This window comes from Paramormyrops kingsleyae, chromosome 23 (assembly GCF_048594095.1).
Source record: "Paramormyrops kingsleyae isolate MSU_618 chromosome 23, PKINGS_0.4, whole genome shotgun sequence".
In the NCBI taxonomy this organism is placed as follows: domain Eukaryota; kingdom Metazoa; phylum Chordata; class Actinopteri; order Osteoglossiformes; family Mormyridae; genus Paramormyrops; species Paramormyrops kingsleyae.
This window is the reverse complement of record NC_132819.1, coordinates 20,061,689-20,078,905: the sequence shown is the minus strand read 5'-3', so window position 1 is coordinate 20,078,905 and position 17,217 is coordinate 20,061,689. Positions and strand designations below refer to the sequence as shown.

Below are 17,217 nucleotides of genomic sequence, written 5' to 3'. Positions count from 1 at the left end.
TTTTTACTAGATAATCAACATTATTCAATACACAGGGGTTGGTTGTAACGTTTTGGGTCATCAGTCTATATAAATCATAGGAGCTTCCAGACTACTAAATGTGGAGTGTGTTGACTGTGAGATTGAGAGTAATGACAGTGAACAACAGCAACTGCAGCTGCTGCAACCAGGTGGTATCCAGGTCCATTATCGGCTTTCATTAGAACATCGTTGTTGATTTCCTGTCATAACAGAGTAAAAGTTGCTCATTGTGGACCCCCTTCCAGAATGTGTTCATGTATTGTAGAAGCTAGTGGAACCAGTCTGCTTCCCAGGTATGAGCAGTAACTAGGAACCCAGTGAATCTCATCAATCAAATGCAAAGGTCACTCAGACCTTTTGATGAAAAATATCACGTTTAATCCCAGACATTTTATTCACTGTTCATTCTCAGTTGTCTGTTAATTATATGGGGATGGATTTTTAGATCTGGTTAAGCTTTTGCAGCTAAACCTCCCTCTGTGAGAGGGGGAATCTCAGTGATAGCTGAGACAAGTGATTTATCCAGCTGAATGTGGGTGGAGTCTCAGTGAGTGATCCAGCTGAATGTGGGTGGAGCCTCAGTGATTTATCCAGCTAAATGTGGGTGGAGCCTCAGTGATTTATCCAGCTGAATGTGGGTGGAGCCTCAGTGAGTGATCCAGCTGAATGTGGGTGGAGCTTCAGTGATTTATCCAGCTGAACGTAAGTGGAGACTCTGATTGATCAAGCTGAATGTGGGTGGAGACTTAGTGATTTATCTAGCTGAATGTGGGTGGAGACTCTCAGACGATTTCAGCCACCTCTCCTGTCCCTTGACAGAAGGTGGGAAGAAGTCGCACAGCAACGTGCAAAGGAGCGTGGAGACAGGGCTTGCGGTGGAGATGAGAAACCGCATGACCAGACAGGCCAGCCGTGAGTCCAACGACGGAAGCATGAACAGCTTCAGCTCTGAGGGAAAGTAAGCGCACCAGTCCATCTCCAACCTGCCGCACTACTCCTGGTGGTCTTCGTCCAAAGTACATTTTGTTCATTCTTCTCACTCACAGCCTCATCTTCCCCAACGTGAGGCTTTCATCCGACAGCCAGTTCAGCGACTTCCTGGATGGGTTAGGCCCCGCCCAGATTGTCGGGAGGCAGACACTGGCCACGCCCCCCATGGGTAAGTGCTGAAATTCATAGTTCATATGATGCAGAAGCTGAGCGCAAATGAAGACGAGACATCTGCCGGACACTGTTCCCCGCAGGAGACATCCAGATCGGCATTGTGGTGAAGAACGGCATGCTGGAGGTGGAGGTGATCCGGGCTCGGGGGCTCGTGGGGAAACCCGGGTCCAAGGCCCTGCCAGGTACCTTGTATATGCACTAAGGGATATATGCGTATTATGATGGAGTTATCGCCATATGTATGTAACGCATAAGAATTTGTCTTTGCTCGGAAGATGGGTACCTCCCCTCTAGGAATTTATTCCTGCTTAAGTCATGTGTACCACCTACTGAGTATGCATTTGTGTGTGTGTTTTTGTGTTTGTGCTGCTGATATATTGAGTCACTTGTGTGAAATTACTGAGGAAGTGATTTTTTGTAAACGGTGGAGCATGTGCTGCAGGGCTGTCCAGTGACAGCTAGTTCCTCAGCTGCTCCTCACCCATCTCTCTCCCAAACTCTCACCCCACCCCTCACTCATCTTACCCCCCAACCCTCGCTGATCTCTTCCCTGCCCCTCACTTGTATCTCACCCACCCACCGTCTCTGTGGTCGCTTTCCCCTCACAGCTCCCTACGTTAAAGTGTACCTGATGCTAAACGGAGCCTGTATTGCCAAAAAGAAGACGAAGACGGCGAGAAAAACCCTGGAGCCGCTCTACCAGCAGCCGCTGTCTTTTCAAGAAGGTCCATCAGGGAAGGTCCTGCAGGTACATCCAACGGGCCTGATCAGAACCTAAGAGAGCTGCTAATATAGCTATTTATATAAATCAATAAATAACCAATCACCTGAATATGATGACCACGCCATGCTGTATGTGTTATATATGTAAATACAACACCTTCCTCTGTTTTTCTTGACAGATAATTGTGTGGGGAGACTATGGACGCATGGACCATAAATCATTCATGGGAGCCGTCCAGATACTTCTAGATGATTTAGACCTGTCAAACATGGTGATTGGCTGGTTCAAACTCTTTCCCCCGTCGTCTTTGGTGGATTCGACGCTGGCGCCTTTAACTCGGGGTGCCTCCCAGACGTCCCTGGACAGCTCGTTGGTGCCGGTTGCCAGGTCATAGCAGTGCGAGGACGGGTAGCGCGTTAGCGGCTAGCAGCATGGGAGCGGGCGGCCCGCCGCTGTGTCACACTGCATGCTCCACGTCATGTCTTCTGAGCTTGTTTCTAGGGACACTGAGGTGTTTTCGGTGAACATGGAGCTCTGAGCATCCTTACAGCGAGTAGCAGGCTGCAGGGGGCCCGGACCAGGGTGAAGTTTCATCACAATCTCAAGCCATGGAGAAAAATAGCATAAAATACTGCTGAGCGACTCTACAGATGACCTTTTTTGAACAAAAGCAAGCAGTTGTTTGTGTTTTTAATTTTTTTTTTGTCTGTTTCCTTTATGTCCGCGTCCGCGCTGTACCCAGCGGGGGGAGGGGGGTGATTGTGTTTCTTACCAGATGCTTGGTGATGCCATGCCAATAAACGACCAACAGCGGGCCAACGGCAGACTGCCAAGTTAGGAAGGAGAGGCAGAGGCCCCATTACCTCCAGACACACGCACACGAGCTCAATCAAGAGCGCTGCTAGGCATCCGACCCGGCACTGAAGTGACCCTCTGATCTCTGTTTCTGTGTTCGAAAAGGACCCTTTTTTTGCATGGACACAAATTTACTGAAGCTGAAAAAAAAAATATTTTCTTGAAGCTGCAACTTGCAGAAAAAGGAAACAAAGAGATCAGCCATTTTCAACCGTTTATATTGTTTTTAAAGATGAATTTGACTAGTGCATGGTTTTCACAGTGAGCGAATGCAGCAGCGGGATGAGGGGCCGCATCAGTCGCCCTTGGGGCCGCGTCAGTCGCCCTTGGGGCAGCGTCATTTGCCCTTGGGGCCGCATCAGTCGCCCTTGGGGCCGCATCAGTCGCCCTTGGGGCAGTTCGTTAGTCTGTATTTTTACAGGCGATCCTCTAAGGGAATCTGCAGGAAAACTTCTTAGGTTCAATTCAAGAAAAAAAAGTACTTGTTCATGTGACAAAGAGAAGATGAAAATAAATGTAACGTATTTATTTCATTGTAAAGGTGCAAGCCTTATGACCACAAACATTATTGTGCAAATTGTACACCCTGCCCCAACCCTGGGTGTCCCCCCCCCCAGACTCTCTGGCTCCCTCTATCAATTTCCCCCAGATGCGCAGAGATCTGTCAAGGCTGTACGTTATATCACACCTCTCTGTTACATGACTTTCTTTAAACGGGCTTTGTTTTGTTTAACAAGCATGTTGAAATGTTTTCTGTTCTTTTCTTTAAAATGCGCCTTGGGCTCCCTAAGAGTAAACCCGCATGTTTTGATAGAGGGAATATTTTGCATTGTTACAGTTTGGTGTACAGTGCATGTAAACTACGTCACTCCTTCACCTTGAATTAAATTCTGCAGAAAATCAGTGGCTCATGGTTTGTGGGCAAACATTTCAGACACCCAAGGAAATTTTTTAACTCTATGTTTGATATCATGATATCATTTAGAGTGTGACATGTCATGATTTTATTTGACAATTATACGTCATAATTTCATTTCACCCCCATGTATCATGACTTTACAAACATGCATCATGATTTCATTTCACCTGCATGCAGCATGATTTACAATAATGTATCATGATTTAATTTTACCATAATGCATTATGATTTCAATTCAGTTCCATGTATAGTTATTTCTTCATAATGCAAAAGGATTTCATTTCACAAAAAGGCATCATGATTGCATTTCACATGTATGAGCACGATTTACAATAATGCATCATAATTTAATTTTACCTTCATGTATCATGATTTTACCATGCTTCATTATTTCAATTCACTTGCACATACGATTTCACCACAATGCATCACGAGTTCATTTCACCTGCATCTTTAATGATTTCCCCATAATGCATCATGATTTCATCTCCATACCTCTTGATTTCCCCATAATGCATCATGATTTCATCTCCATACCTCTTGATTTTCCCATAATGCATCATGATTTAATTTCACCTCCATGTATCATGATATCATTCTGGTCTAAAATGGATAAGTAAAGGAGAAGCGTTTTGTCCTTTTACCCAAGTCAGCCTGAAGAGCTGCGGCTTGCAGTCATGCTCAAACAGGTCTCGAAAGAGACATCAGCTCCATCTGGTGGCAGGTTGAGGTGAAACCCTCCATAACAGGAGGGAATGCAGTGTCTCGTGCAGCTCAGACTGACGCCATACATCTGACTTCAAAACAGGAAACTGCTACAAAACATTTACTTCAAGTTCCTTATTTTAAAAACAAATTTTATTTGCTCTATTTAGTTATTTTACAGAAGAACCACTACATGATGAAATGTATTTATTAAAGCTTTCCTTAAATGAGAAATACAAACACCGAAAAAGATAAAGCATTTTAAATAAAACAGAGACATTGTTTTACTTTATTGAAAAAGAAAATCAGTTATGGCTTGGGGAAGCACACTGCAAACTTTGTTCTTCTAAAAATAATGTTGTTGTCTGGAACTGTACACATCAACTGACGTTCTCAGTGTGATTTGGTGATGAACTGCATTTTTCCCTGTTGGGATATGAATCATGACTCAAGAGAAAATGGAAGTGTTATTTGCCATTTCAAACGCCTTTTTGTAGCACAAATGTGTTCCCGCCAAGGCCATGTCCTACAGTATGTCTGAATAAAAAAATATTCATGTACGTTATTTTTCAAATTCAAATAAAAATCGAAATATAACAGAAACTGCCTTCTGTCCCAAGCTACCTCGCCCTATCACCCTGTACTGGATAAACGATGGTTAATATTTGGTCAGCTGTCTGGCATGCGATTTTCAATTCGAGACAAGTCTGAGCACTCATTTACAGTGTGTAGGGTTTGCAATCTACCCCAACGCTTTTGATGTAATTATAGGCTTATAATGGAACAATGCATATTTGCCGTATTTCTTGTTTGAGAATCTGAAAGGATGTGTGTCACGCCAGGTGCGCGACAGGTAACAACACTGATATTGTCAAGCGTAAGTACGATTTATTTTGTTCTTATATGGTGACACACAAGTCAGAGGGTTTCCGGAAGACAAAAAAGAAGCTCGAAATACACATCTGTGTTATCTTGGGCTGGATTAATCTGCAGGTGAATTCGTTGACCTCGCTGACCACATGCCGACAGTCTCCTCATTGCCTGAAGGGCCACGCCCAGATGCCGTCGTACATAAACATTAATAAGGATTAAAGAATTAACTTCAGACAGTGTATGTGTGTGTGTTAGATACACATAATGCATAATTACTACATAACTACAATATAAATATCGCCAGGTACTGAATACTTAAAAGCCATATATTCACATTAAAATGGGAAAGACTTTCAATGTCGAGCATTATAGTTTGTGGACATTTGCATTATGTGTGCGAGTGCTGCCATCTAGTGTGACTTTCCTTAAAGACAAGTTTACTATCTTTTGTATACAGAAATCAATACAAATTCCCCACTAGCTACAGTATATACATCGTGAAGCAATAGAGGGAAGCCAGGTATGCTGTCATGCCGTTATCCATCCCTGCATCCCTGCCGGTCAGTATCATGCTGAGGAGGTCAGAGCAGACCACTTTTTCCAAGGTCCCACACTCTAACTCCTTCATGGGCTTCCAGGCCAGCTGGGAGATATAATCCTTCCATTATGTGCTGGGTCTGCCCCAGGGCCTCCACCCACTGGGCTAAGCCAGGAGCAGCTGCCTTGGACGCTGACCAAGTGGAATCCCTGCGAGCTCCAAGTTGATCCGAAGGAGCAGAGGCCCCTTTCTGAGGTGCCTCCCTGCCGCGGAAACCTGACACGGCATCAAAAAGCCTCATTTTGGCCACTTGTAATTGCGACCTTGTTCATCACCCACAGCTCCTGACTGCAGCTGTGGTTTGGGTCATAGAAGCATGAGCTGCCATTTTTTTCACTGTACCAGTGCAAACACGTACTTAGGGGGAGTAGGGAGTCTATTACTGCGTGCCCTGCAATGGACAGGTGTTCCCAGTTACATACCATATATCTCCCTTAAGCAGCTCTGTTCACAGACAGCCTGCTTGGCACTGCAGAAAAGTTACTCAGTGGTTGCCCTAGAGGGCAGCACTGAGCTAAACACCCATCATGCTGCAGCACTGAGCATGCTCAGAGCCAAGCCACACTAAGGCACTCAGTGTCCCCTACTGGAGAGAGAACAGCCAGTTATGGCAAATAAATGGATCCTGTCTTAGATCATCTGCCCTTAAACTAGTTTATAATTCTGTAAGCAAGAATTATAAGTATGGCTGTGTGTGATAGGCTGTGTTCCGGACAGATTAGCTGAGACACACTGAGCTGTAAAACAGGTCTTGTTAAAGTCCAACTGAAGGGTCTGGCAGCCACAATGCCAATCAGTCAGAACCATTTCCACTGGGGAAACGATCATGTCCCCAATTATCACAGATGTGTATATAATAATGATATAAAGCAGCCCGACTGATGGTAAATATCTGTACATTTATACACGTTTATGTGTTCAGTAGGAAGGACGTGTTGGGACAAACAGGCCATAAAAATATGCTTGTCTGTCTTCTGCTGATGGGGTGTCGTTTGAGAGTGTAAGGAGACCACCTCCATCACTCTGCTCTCCACCTGCTTCCTGTGCTGGGCTATTGTAACCATGGAGACCATGGCTCTCTGTCTCAGTAATGATCAGTTGCTTTAATGGGAGGCTGGCACTCTGGCTTCAGACCTCAAGGCTTTGGAGATCAAATCCTGCCTCCGTTGTGTGTTGTGAGCTTGCTTGTTTAGCCTTTGCTTTGTAGGTTCCCTCCTGCAGTCCAAAAACATGCAGTTAGGTTACTCAGAATTTATAAACTGCTTGCAGCATTAAATTTTGTGTTTGCATCTATGTGCCCAGCAATGTTCTATTCTCTGTGCTGCTTGGGATAGTTGCGTCCAGGTCGAGACCCTGACCAGGAGAGGCTTTTGGAAGATGGATGAATGGATGTTTTAATAGACTCATTCAGTGAAAAAGATACTGATGAATCTCTGGAAGCCTGGACTTGAGACAGGACTTTACTTGGCAAGGTGGGCGAGGCCTCAGCAAAGAGGTAAAACACAATTGGTCTGTTCTCCGTGTTCAGTCTTATTGGTCCCTTATCTGCTGAGCCCTTTCTCCGCATATTAATGAAGTATAAGAGGTGCCCACGCAGCAGCCTTGACCTACCTGTGTCCGCGCTGCTGCGGACGAGCGGTGCAGCGTGCCTGTTCACAGCCCAGCACATGGCCTGGAACACGTGGTGCCCTCCACACACCTATCCTACAGCCGTGTGACCGGGACACAGAGCGAGCAGAGACACGTGTCCCTCGTGATACACCACAGCATGAGAGAGAGAGAGAATCCAGAAAAGGCTCATAACAGTGTAGAATATGCTCTCATGATATTTTACTGCTAAAGGAAATAAATCATTGCTGTAAACTCATTACCTCATTGGCTGTTATCAGCCACCTTACAGCGAAGCTTGGTTTTAGGAATTTAGTTACGTTTACTCTACATATATATATAAATAAACACACACTTTGTTTATAGACTTCATGAATAGGTTCAGGTGTTTCACGAGCGTAAAGGGAGTCTCTGGTACCTGTGAGCAAACCCTGGCCGCACAGGTCAGTCCCCATCACACCTGACATCCCACATAACATTTCATAAGCTCTTAATCCGATTAGTGCACCTTGCTGGATGTTTTCCTGGATGAGATCAAAATGTACCCATCATACAGACTGGATGTGACAAGTGCTGGTCCAAGTCCAGGTCCAAGTCGAAGGCTGCTGTCCGAAGCACTTGAGCTCAGAAAATACCATAGTGCAGGGAGTGTAAAACCCTGTTTCTTACTGCCCCTCTCTGGCTCAGCTACTCAACTGGAAGTTAAACAGGCCATCTGTACCTCTGACGCAAGACAGTGCTTATTAAAAGTCAGGGGCAGAAACCTGCAATCTGATGCATTCCGTTCTTTACATGGCAGAGGAAGAGCTGGGGGGGAGGGGGGTGTGGCTGCTGTCCCAGAGTGACTGCCCCCCTGCCTCAGCACACACTCCAAGCCCTGAATCCACACCACCACCGCTACAGTTAAATGCTACAGTTCCTTCTTCCACCTCCAGAGGGCAAAAGCTTGCCTTCTCGGAAAGAAGGAACAGTGAGAATACGCAGCTTGAGGAAAAGTCAGGGGGAAAAAAATAGACGCAGCGATGAGGAGGGTTATGCTCACAGTGACGCACGCGTGCGTCCGGCCTGATAACGTCACGCGCGAACAAAGAAAGGCGCCGTGAGGCACGCGGGCAGAGTACGTTTTATTATAGCTGTTTTTAGTGCAGTAAACAGTCACATATATATTTGTTCAATATATCACTTAACGAAAATGCACAAGACAATTTAACATGCTTCCCAAATAACAGCTACCAAAATGAAAACAAATAAATACGCACACAAATAATTTCCGTACCAAAACATCAAGGTTACCAAAGCTTTCAGTAACAAAACAATAAATACAATAAAGGTCAGTGAACGTCACACGTTGCGAGGGTTTCCCCAATTATCCCTCGGACCCCTTTCGCTGGCAACTCTCCAAACAATAATGGGGAAGAAATAAAAGCCATGAATCAACTGAATAAAGGTGAGAAATTGGGGGATCTGCTTTCGCCTGACATTATCTGCGTGGCACATTTCTCGGCCGGTCGATGACCGCTTAGTGACCAGGTGTGTGTGACCGTACAGGCAGTGGGCCCTCTGCAAGGGTGGGGGCATCTCAGGACAGGAACGTACCGGCATGTGATGTGTACCGTTCGCGTTAGGGACCGCTGGCTATTTTTGTGAAGAACGTTGCACGTAAAATTTCAAAAGGCAGAAACCGTGATGCCTCCCTGACGGCAGGGGACTTCGGGGGCGACGGGGGTGCCCTAGCACAGCAGCAGCGCCTCATCATCGCTTGTCTCAGTCTTGGGGATGGCCTGCAGGCAGGCATCCGGGATACGTGCGGTGTGGACCATGCCACAGTGTTCGCAGGGCCCGTCACGACCGGGCGGCCTTACCCTCTGCATGCCAGCGGCAGCGGGGGGGACCAGGGGGGCCGACAGGGCCCCGGGCTCCAGCAGCGGCCGGGAGCTCTCACTCAAGTCACTGTCAGAGGTGCCGTCTGACACGGGGATGAGCATCTCCACGTCGTCCTCCTCTTCGTGGCCGGCGCCAGCACCACTGCCGTGGTCCAGGTGGTGCAGTGGGCTGCGGTTCTGGCTACCGCCTCCGGAACGACCCAAGGAGAAGCGGACCCAGCGCAAGCTGCGCGTGACCCGGCTTAGTGCACTGCTGAGCTGGCTCCTCCCAGGGATACCAGAAGGGGGCTCTGCGGGCCCACTCTCCACTGCAGCCTCCCCCGGGCCGGCCACCCTCGGGGGGTCAGCGGTGCTCGCCGACACAGACACGATGGCCTCCACAGCAGATACAGGTGGTGTCTTATGGGGCAGAGGAGCCACGAGGCCGCCCACAGCGCCGGGAGCATCCCGCCGGTCGCTCTCTGTGTCTGTGTCATCTGAGTCAAGGGGCAGCAGGCTCCGTAGGGGCCCGGTCCGCTCCGGCTCACGGGCCGAGCTCCCGGTGGCCTCCTCTGCGTCGGCCGAAACCAATGCCAGAGAGCCGGAGCGAGGCGAACGGGTGAAGTTGAACAGACGCCTCCAGAGGTTGCCATGGCGACCAGAGGTGGGGAGTCTGATGGAGGTGAAGCCCAGCTGAGAACGAACAGCCAGCCTCAGGTTCTCCAAGACGGAAGCCTGGAAGAGACGAGACATTTAGGGGCAGCCCCAGACACATTCTCAGCAGAAGTAGGAAGGCCCACACAGACAGCTCACCTGGTTACCAGAGCACACCGGGAAGTCCTCCACAGGAGGGATGAGGCCCTGGGCGATCAGCTGGCCGTAAGACGGTGGAGCCTCCCTTCTCAGAAGTTCCGCCTCCACCCGGGACAGCTGGGTCTCAAAAGACCTGAGCAGACGGCCAGATAGTCACAGAATCAGCTGACTTGGTCTACAGCTAGCTTCCATTAAATCGAAACCAGGCAAGAAAAGTACAATAGGCTCAATCCAGATAAATAAGGAGATGAGCGGCAGGCTGGAGGCTTGGTGCGTCTTAGAGCGGAGCAGAGAAACAAACAGCGAATCCCCAGGACAGACATGCGGAGGATGGCAGGGATCATTTAACCCGGAGTGACGCGTTACATAAACCCCGTATTTCTATTTCAGGGGCCTGTCTATGGTGTAGACACCTGCTGCCTGAGGGCCCCGTGTGCATGCGTGTGTGCACGCCTGCGCATACCTTCTCTCAAACATACGGAGTGAGTAGAGCTTGCAGGTGCAGCCCAGGGCGATGACCAGCAACAGGCCGCAGATGAGGCTCCCGATAACAGCGGCAGTGATGACGCGCGTGGGCACGATGACAGGGCAGCTCTCCTCGTCGCTGCCGTCGCCGCAGTCATCCTGCGCGTCGCACACCCAGCTCTCGAACACACATCGATGATTTTTGCAGTGGAAGTTGCCCGGTTGGCAAAAGAAGCAGTTCTTCTCATCCGAGCCATTGGGGCAGCGGTTCTGATAGTTGCAGCGGTCAGAGCGGGGGTAGCAGGCCCCGTTACGCGAGCAGGGGAACTCGTCCTCCCGGCAGGAGCTGCAGTTGAGCTCGTCGCGGCCATTGGGGCAGTGCCAAAAGCCATCGCAGCGCTGCTGCTCCGTGTAGCATCCCCAGTCGCCTCCGCAGGGAATCTCCCAGGGCAGGCAAAAGCCGTCCACCTGGTAGGTGACGTTGAAGCCCCGCGCTGCATTGATCTTGTCCGCGTAGAAGTGGATGCGTAGCTGTCCGGAGGATGACACCACGGCGACAGGCGCGCGTGAATCGAAGGCGGTCAGCACCCGCAGAAGACGACGCGGGTTGTCCTCCAGCCCATCGTAGATCTTGACAAAGTCGCCGTAGCCCGTTCCGTCCAGTTTGAAGTCGGTGAAGCGCAGCAGAACCTTGCGGTGATCGCCCGTGTCGATGAGCCAGGTGCAGTTGCTGCCCGGGGGGTAGAAGTCAGGGTAGTTGGGCGAGCTGAAGGTGCCGTAGAAGTTACGCAGCCACTCGCCGCATGTGGGCACGTCGCAGTCAATCTCGTCACCCAGGTCCTGGCAGTCGATGCTGCCGTCGCACTTGAGCGACTCTGGCAGGCAGGTGTAGACGCGGGTGTAGCGGGAAAGGCACGGGAACTGGTTGTAGGCGCAGGGCTGGAAGGAGAAGGTGGCTGACGGGTCGGTGGGGGCGCAGAGCTCCTCGTCTGAGTCGTCGCCACACTCATCCATGGTGTTACACTTCCAGCTCTGCGGGATGCACTTCCCGTTGGCGCAGTGGAACTGATCCGAGTCGCAGCTGACCTCCTCCGGGCGGCCTGGAAGGACAGCAAGTACGTTACTGTACACAAGCAGGGGAAGCACGTGTGCTGACAGAGCCGGTTCTCCCCGGATGACTGGTAAGCGAGTGCCTGCTTAAGGACAGGTCAGAGCACAGCTCACAGCTGGCTGAGGCTACAGGAGTCGGAGATATTTACTCTGCTCTCAGGTGGAGCTGTGAGGAGGGGGAGGGGGGAGACCATTAGCACAGTATTATCAAATAAGGAAGGAAAATGCCCTTATTTAAGCCTAATAAATTCCGCGAAGAAACAGAGAACGACACCAACAGTAAATCTGTGGTGCTAATGATATTTCAGCAGGAAAAGGGGCCACAAACTGCCAAGCAGATGAAGGATTCTCTGCCTCCTCAGCAGCCCAGGCCAGGAATAGATTAAACGGCCTTGCAGCTGTAAAATTCTCCGTCTTACTTTTCCCACCTCAGAAGAATAATGGCCTTTTCTCTTGTCTGACTCACAAATGAAGTAAACTTCCCACAAATGCCGTATGAAATAATGTGCTGTTCTTCTGTAACCATGAGGCCTAGTCCGAGTACAGGAGTACGGAGGACGTGACTATCATCCACTTGTCATAGAACGATGCCACCCCGCTGACACTAAGCGGTCCCCCCCACCTGTTACGTAAGCCAGCCGGAAACCCTTTCCGGTCAGGCTGTCATCGGAGTGGAACTTGATCCACACGTGGTCCTGGGAGGAGATGTATGGGGCCGGGATGGAGGAGCCACAAGCTCGGTAGCCGTCCAGGTTCTTGTATGTGCCGATGGAGACCCAGTCAGACCCGCAGCGGCGAGAACTCTGGACCTCGAAGTCCTGGAAGCTGTGGAAGGAATCAAAACGCAAGCGTGAGCATGTCCGCCAGTAGGTGACGCATGTTCTGTCCTCGAGTACAGCAGCCAGACGCACGTCACACTCATATTACACTCAACGAAAATATACTTAGTGCACGTCGCAGATGACTTTATTAAATAAATCCATCCTCTACTGCTGCACTTACATCACGCTTTCAATTACACTTTCAATGCCAAAAAAAAAATCACATCCTGCGACGCAAAGGCACTATTTCTGTGGCGGTAACCATGGACACCACATAGGGATAACGAAGCATATCAGTGACGGGTAGCGTCGATACGCAGCCCAGATGATATGTAACAGACGCCTTGGTCATAGTGCAGTGTCCAGAGGACATTGTGAGGACACCAGACGCTGAGCAAGCGGGCGAGACGACTGGCTGACCGGGACGGTCCACCGATAGCACACCTGATGGTGATGATCTCCCCAGGGTTGGCTCGGATGTTCCAGCTGCAGTTAATTCTGGATGGGTACTCGAAGGGCCAGCCTGGACTCGTGATCACCCCACTTGAAGCCCTTATCTGCTCGGCCACATCTCCGCAGGCTGCAGACAGACACACAGCACCAGGGTGACACATAAGGCTCAAGGGGTACCTCCATCTCCAGTGAGCTACTGCTGTACTTAAGCCTAGGCTACAAGGTGAACTAGGCTGGGCCTGATTCAGCTAGCAGCACCAGAGGAAAAAGCTTGATGCAAACAAAATTCTGTGAAATCTTAAAGTCCACGCCAATGAAAATGCCTGTACACATCAGCCAAAACATGGCATCATGTCCACATGCCTGTTGGGACTGGTGTTTCGTCATGTAACACTCAATTAGCCTGACAGACACTGTGAGTCTCACTTACCACTGGAGAGGCCTGACACGTACACGTTGTCATTGTGCTGAGCACAAATGGCATTCCCTGGGGGGGGGGGGAGAAAGAAACGACATCTAAACAAAGTACGTCCAGGCTTCATTTTCAGTTAAAATACCAGCACATCTGGCATGCGAGACACAGAGGCATGAGATCGCATGCGGTTACATGTGACAGAACACCTGTGTTTGCTCCCTTTGGGCTCAGACATGGCACAGAACTGAGCTGTAAATGAAACCACACATGCGCTCCAGAACTGCATCTGTATCACTGGCGATACCAAAAAATTCAGACAGATGCATTTTTGATAAATTCTGGACAGCAATGAAGCCCTTCCGATGTGTCAGTTACTGTGAATTTATTAGGTGTCTGATATTTCTGACACCTGTTTTAGTGCTGGACTGGCGGGGCGCTGAAGCCGCAGTACGTTGGTCAGGGACACTCCAACAATACTGCCCCCCCCCCCCCACAGGGAGTCTGACCTCAGAGTCTTCCACATGTGACAGCAGATGGCAATCCTCAAAGCAGGCCTGAGACTGCAGCCTGCTCCTTTAAGCTCACTTTTCATACTTATCATAAAGCCAGCTCTGCTTGCCAAAACCCTTTATTACTGGGCCTTTTTATTCAGCCAAATAGGAGAGGCTGGTTTAAGGTACACCACGGGTTTGAGTATCTGAGAAACTGCCAACCAAGTGCCACCAAAACTACTACAAATTAGCGTGGTCACGTGCTGACAGCAAGACAATTAATTGTGGCAGAGACCACAGGGGGTGGAGCTGTTTCAGTTGTTAATAAGTACTGTGGTGTGATGTTTTGTTACATGATGGTCTCTTTTTTCTGCTCTTCCTACATATAAGGGAATGAGTTTTTCTCCCCAGGCTAGTTTGCGAGTCAGAGTGGGCAGCAGCTGCAGCCTGTCCCCTAATGCTCGCTTTCCATTGGGCCCTCAATTATGCATGATGGGTGGCTGTCGGGGCGAGCTGTCTCATCAGTGGGGAGGCTTTCTGTACTGCACAGAAGCTGCGCAACTTTCTGTGCCCCAAAAGCCATTGCCTTACAGGGATCAACGCAGTGCTGACACACTTTTTTTTTTAATTCAGGACTCCCTGCCTCCACCTAAAACTTGTGTGGGACCAAAATACTCCAGACTAGGAGCACAGAGGATCACACTGTAACCGCTGGCTGAATGCAGTCTTCTGGACAGGAAACGTCTCCTTAAATCAGGTCACTGGTAATATCACTTACAAATATATGACCAGAAAACCACAAGAACAGCCAAGCCAGATGCAAAACTTCACAACGTAAAACTAAATCTCATCTGAGAAAACTGAAGTTGTCTTAATTTTATAAAGATAACCACTGTAAGAGACATCTTCCCATACCTACTATGTACGGAGCACTTGAACTGTGTTAATCACAGCAACCAGATCACAACAGCATAACTATCAGTAGAGAATCGGTACATTACTTGCTGTATTGTTCTAATGAACCAAAACCGAATATCTAACCGAAATTTGAAGCTTATTTCTATCCTAACATTTTCCTCACACACCTACACAATGCGACTTCCCTACGCACCGAGAAAAGAGTGAGACCCGCTTACCGGCGAAGGTGGTGGCGGCGATCAGGAGCCAGAGGAGCCCAGTACAGCCCCGAACGGGACTCCGCTCGAAGGCCATGACAGCAACAGATGGGGGGGGTCTGCTCGGAGACCTGAACTTCCAGGCGAACCGATAAGCACGCAGGGAGTGAGACCGCACTAAGCCCAAACCCGTAGTGCTAAGGGCAGGGGGAGAGCGACGCTGCGCAGGACCCACTTCTGGACCTAGTATAAAAACTGAGTCCTACGCACCGTGCACGGGTACCCACTAGCTGGGCTAATGCTAGTGTTTTTGAGCTACTGTGAGACGATGAATATTTCTGTGAAGAAACACGACAATTTTGTAACGTGTTTCCTGACCTAACATGTACCCAGTAAGAGTGTCTATGTGGAAAAGAGCGTATTTATCCGGAGCAATGCTCTATTAGCCCCGCCAGCTGGCAAATACGCAGCTGTTCACACAAAGACCCCCGCAGACTGCCAGCTAGCCGAGCACAAACTACCGTAACGCCGATAAAACTGACCGGAGCGAATACGACGATATTAACGGCATCGAGACAATCTGCGGACCTTACGAACCGGCAAACAAATTCAGGTTTACAGTCCTCCAACCGCGGCCAGCTTGAAGTGAGGAGGGACAAAGGCTCCGCAGAGTCTTTGTGTTAGCCGGCTGGCTACTCGCTGCTCCCTCACTCGGTCTGAGCTACCATGACGGGTAGCGGCTACCCGGCTGTACCTTTAAACACAGAGCAGCATGCTAACGGACTGGCTGCAACTAAACCCCCACTCCGCAACCGCCAACCACGAAATAGCTCTCTCTCTTTTCTTCGTTTTTCGGACACCGTCCACACGGCTTGCCGGCTACGCGGCTAGCTAGCTAGCCGTTCGGTTAGCCAGTTAGCCGCTTAGCAGTCTACCAGCCCTGTCCGGCGACGGGAGAGAAGCGGTAGTGCGGCTCGCGACCGGAACGCGCCAGCTGTGCGGCTCGCGGCGGCGAGGATTCAGCCCGCTTCGGCTCGCGCTTCAGAACCCGGGCGCGGGACCGAGAGCCATGGTAACCGGGGCCGCGCGGCTGCGTGTTGTTACAGCCGGGTACCTGAAGCCCGACTGCTTCTCAGCCCCCTCCGCACTCCGGGGGCGGCGGGTCATCCGACGTCAGACATGCGCCCCCCAATCTTCGGGCCCATGGGGCTCCAGGCACGCAGGCACGACGCATGAAGGAAAAGCCCGTTTTATTATTCTTTCAGTGTCTGATTTCTGTTATGCAAGATTTAAAAGAGAGTAAAATATCCAAAAATGTGTCTTTTGTAGATAATATTTTTCCTAAACAAACAAACAAACAAGCACACATATGCACACTGAAGGGTTATGTAATCTTTTACATAAGAAATGATAGGAAATCAATGGAAATTGGTTTAAGTACACGTCAGTCGTGGGATTAAGAATGATCTTTCGTATTTTCCTTTCACTTTAATGGTAAGTGATGTTCTGATTACGTATGTTGGGCAGAAACAAAGTTAAGAAAACCTGCTACTAAACTTACAAATAGTGAAGCCATTAATATGAACGCAGAAATTGTACCGTATTCTATATATATGTATCTTTTCCACTAATAATAGTTTCAATGACGTTTTGAAACAATCAAGTAGCATTTAAGCAACTCAAGGTGTACCTGTGTCTATAACGGTCTATAATAATTTCTCACTGCCTGACGTCAGGCAGATAAAAATGTGCAATATTTTGCGACAACACGTTTTTCTTTCAATAAATGAATTTACACATCTATAATAATGCTCTTTTTTGTTCTGACAGATGTTGTTTCCTTTCACCATGACATACAGAACTTATGTTAATGGCATGGAGCAGACAATAATTTTAGCAATGAAAACTAATTAATATTGTATAATTTATTTATGTGAGGTGCAGGCGTTGTGTGATTATTTTCAAACGTATCCCTTTCGATGAACATGAAAGTAAAATGAGTTTTCCCAGCTAGAGCCACAGGTCTTCAGAAGCAAGTATAAGCTTTTTGACGGGGTAGCAACATTTAACCTTACTGTGTATTAAATGTTGTATATAGCGTAATGTTTGTTAATGGAAACACGAACATTATAACTTGAGTCGCGTTGTAACTGAAATTATCCATATTTTAACTGAGAAATTTTACCTCTTGAAAAACGTTGCCCA

At 48.8% G+C, this 17,217-nt stretch overlaps 2 protein-coding genes across 4 annotated transcripts in view; one reads left to right on the top strand and one right to left on the bottom strand.

Moving 5' to 3' along the window:
• rims2b (regulating synaptic membrane exocytosis 2b) overlaps window positions 1-4,991 on the top strand; it is a 78,422-nt gene extending 73,431 nt beyond the window's left edge. For all 3 annotated transcript variants that reach the window (XM_072705397.1, XM_072705396.1, XM_023828100.2), the window contains 5 exons: window positions 841-979; window positions 1,068-1,180; window positions 1,266-1,367; window positions 1,794-1,933; window positions 2,088-4,991. In XM_072705397.1, the coding sequence (XP_072561498.1) occupies window positions 841-979; window positions 1,068-1,180; window positions 1,266-1,367; window positions 1,794-1,933; window positions 2,088-2,303 (710 nt within the window). In that variant the 3' untranslated portion in view covers window positions 2,304-4,991. The remainder of the gene's footprint in view (window positions 1-840; window positions 980-1,067; window positions 1,181-1,265; window positions 1,368-1,793; window positions 1,934-2,087) is intronic.
• A 3,587-nt stretch (window positions 4,992-8,578) lies between these two features.
• lrp12 (low density lipoprotein receptor-related protein 12) lies at window positions 8,579-16,184 on the bottom strand. The gene is made up of 7 exons (XM_023828713.2): window positions 15,034-16,184; window positions 13,422-13,478; window positions 12,983-13,118; window positions 12,340-12,542; window positions 10,606-11,707; window positions 10,143-10,275; window positions 8,579-10,064 (listed from the first exon to the last, which is right to left on the bottom strand). Exons 1-7 carry the CDS (start codon window positions 15,107-15,109, stop codon window positions 9,198-9,200), a joined length of 2,574 nt encoding a protein of 857 aa, XP_023684481.1. The 5' UTR covers window positions 15,110-16,184; the 3' UTR covers window positions 8,579-9,197.
• Window positions 16,185-17,217: the final 1,033 nt, after the last annotated feature.

Coding starts and splice junctions, on each gene's coding strand:
- lrp12 (XM_023828713.2), bottom strand. CDS start 15,109: ATGGCCTTCGAGCGGAGTCCCGTTCGGGGCTGTACTGGGCTCCTCTGG. Junction 13,119..13,421: donor CGTGTCAGGCCTCTCCAGTG/GTAAGTGAGACT, acceptor GTCTGTCTGCAG/CCTGCGGAGATGTGGCCGAG. Junction 12,543..12,982: donor GGGGAGATCATCACCATCAG/GTGTGCTATCGG, acceptor TTCCTTCCACAG/CTTCCAGGACTTCGAGGTCC.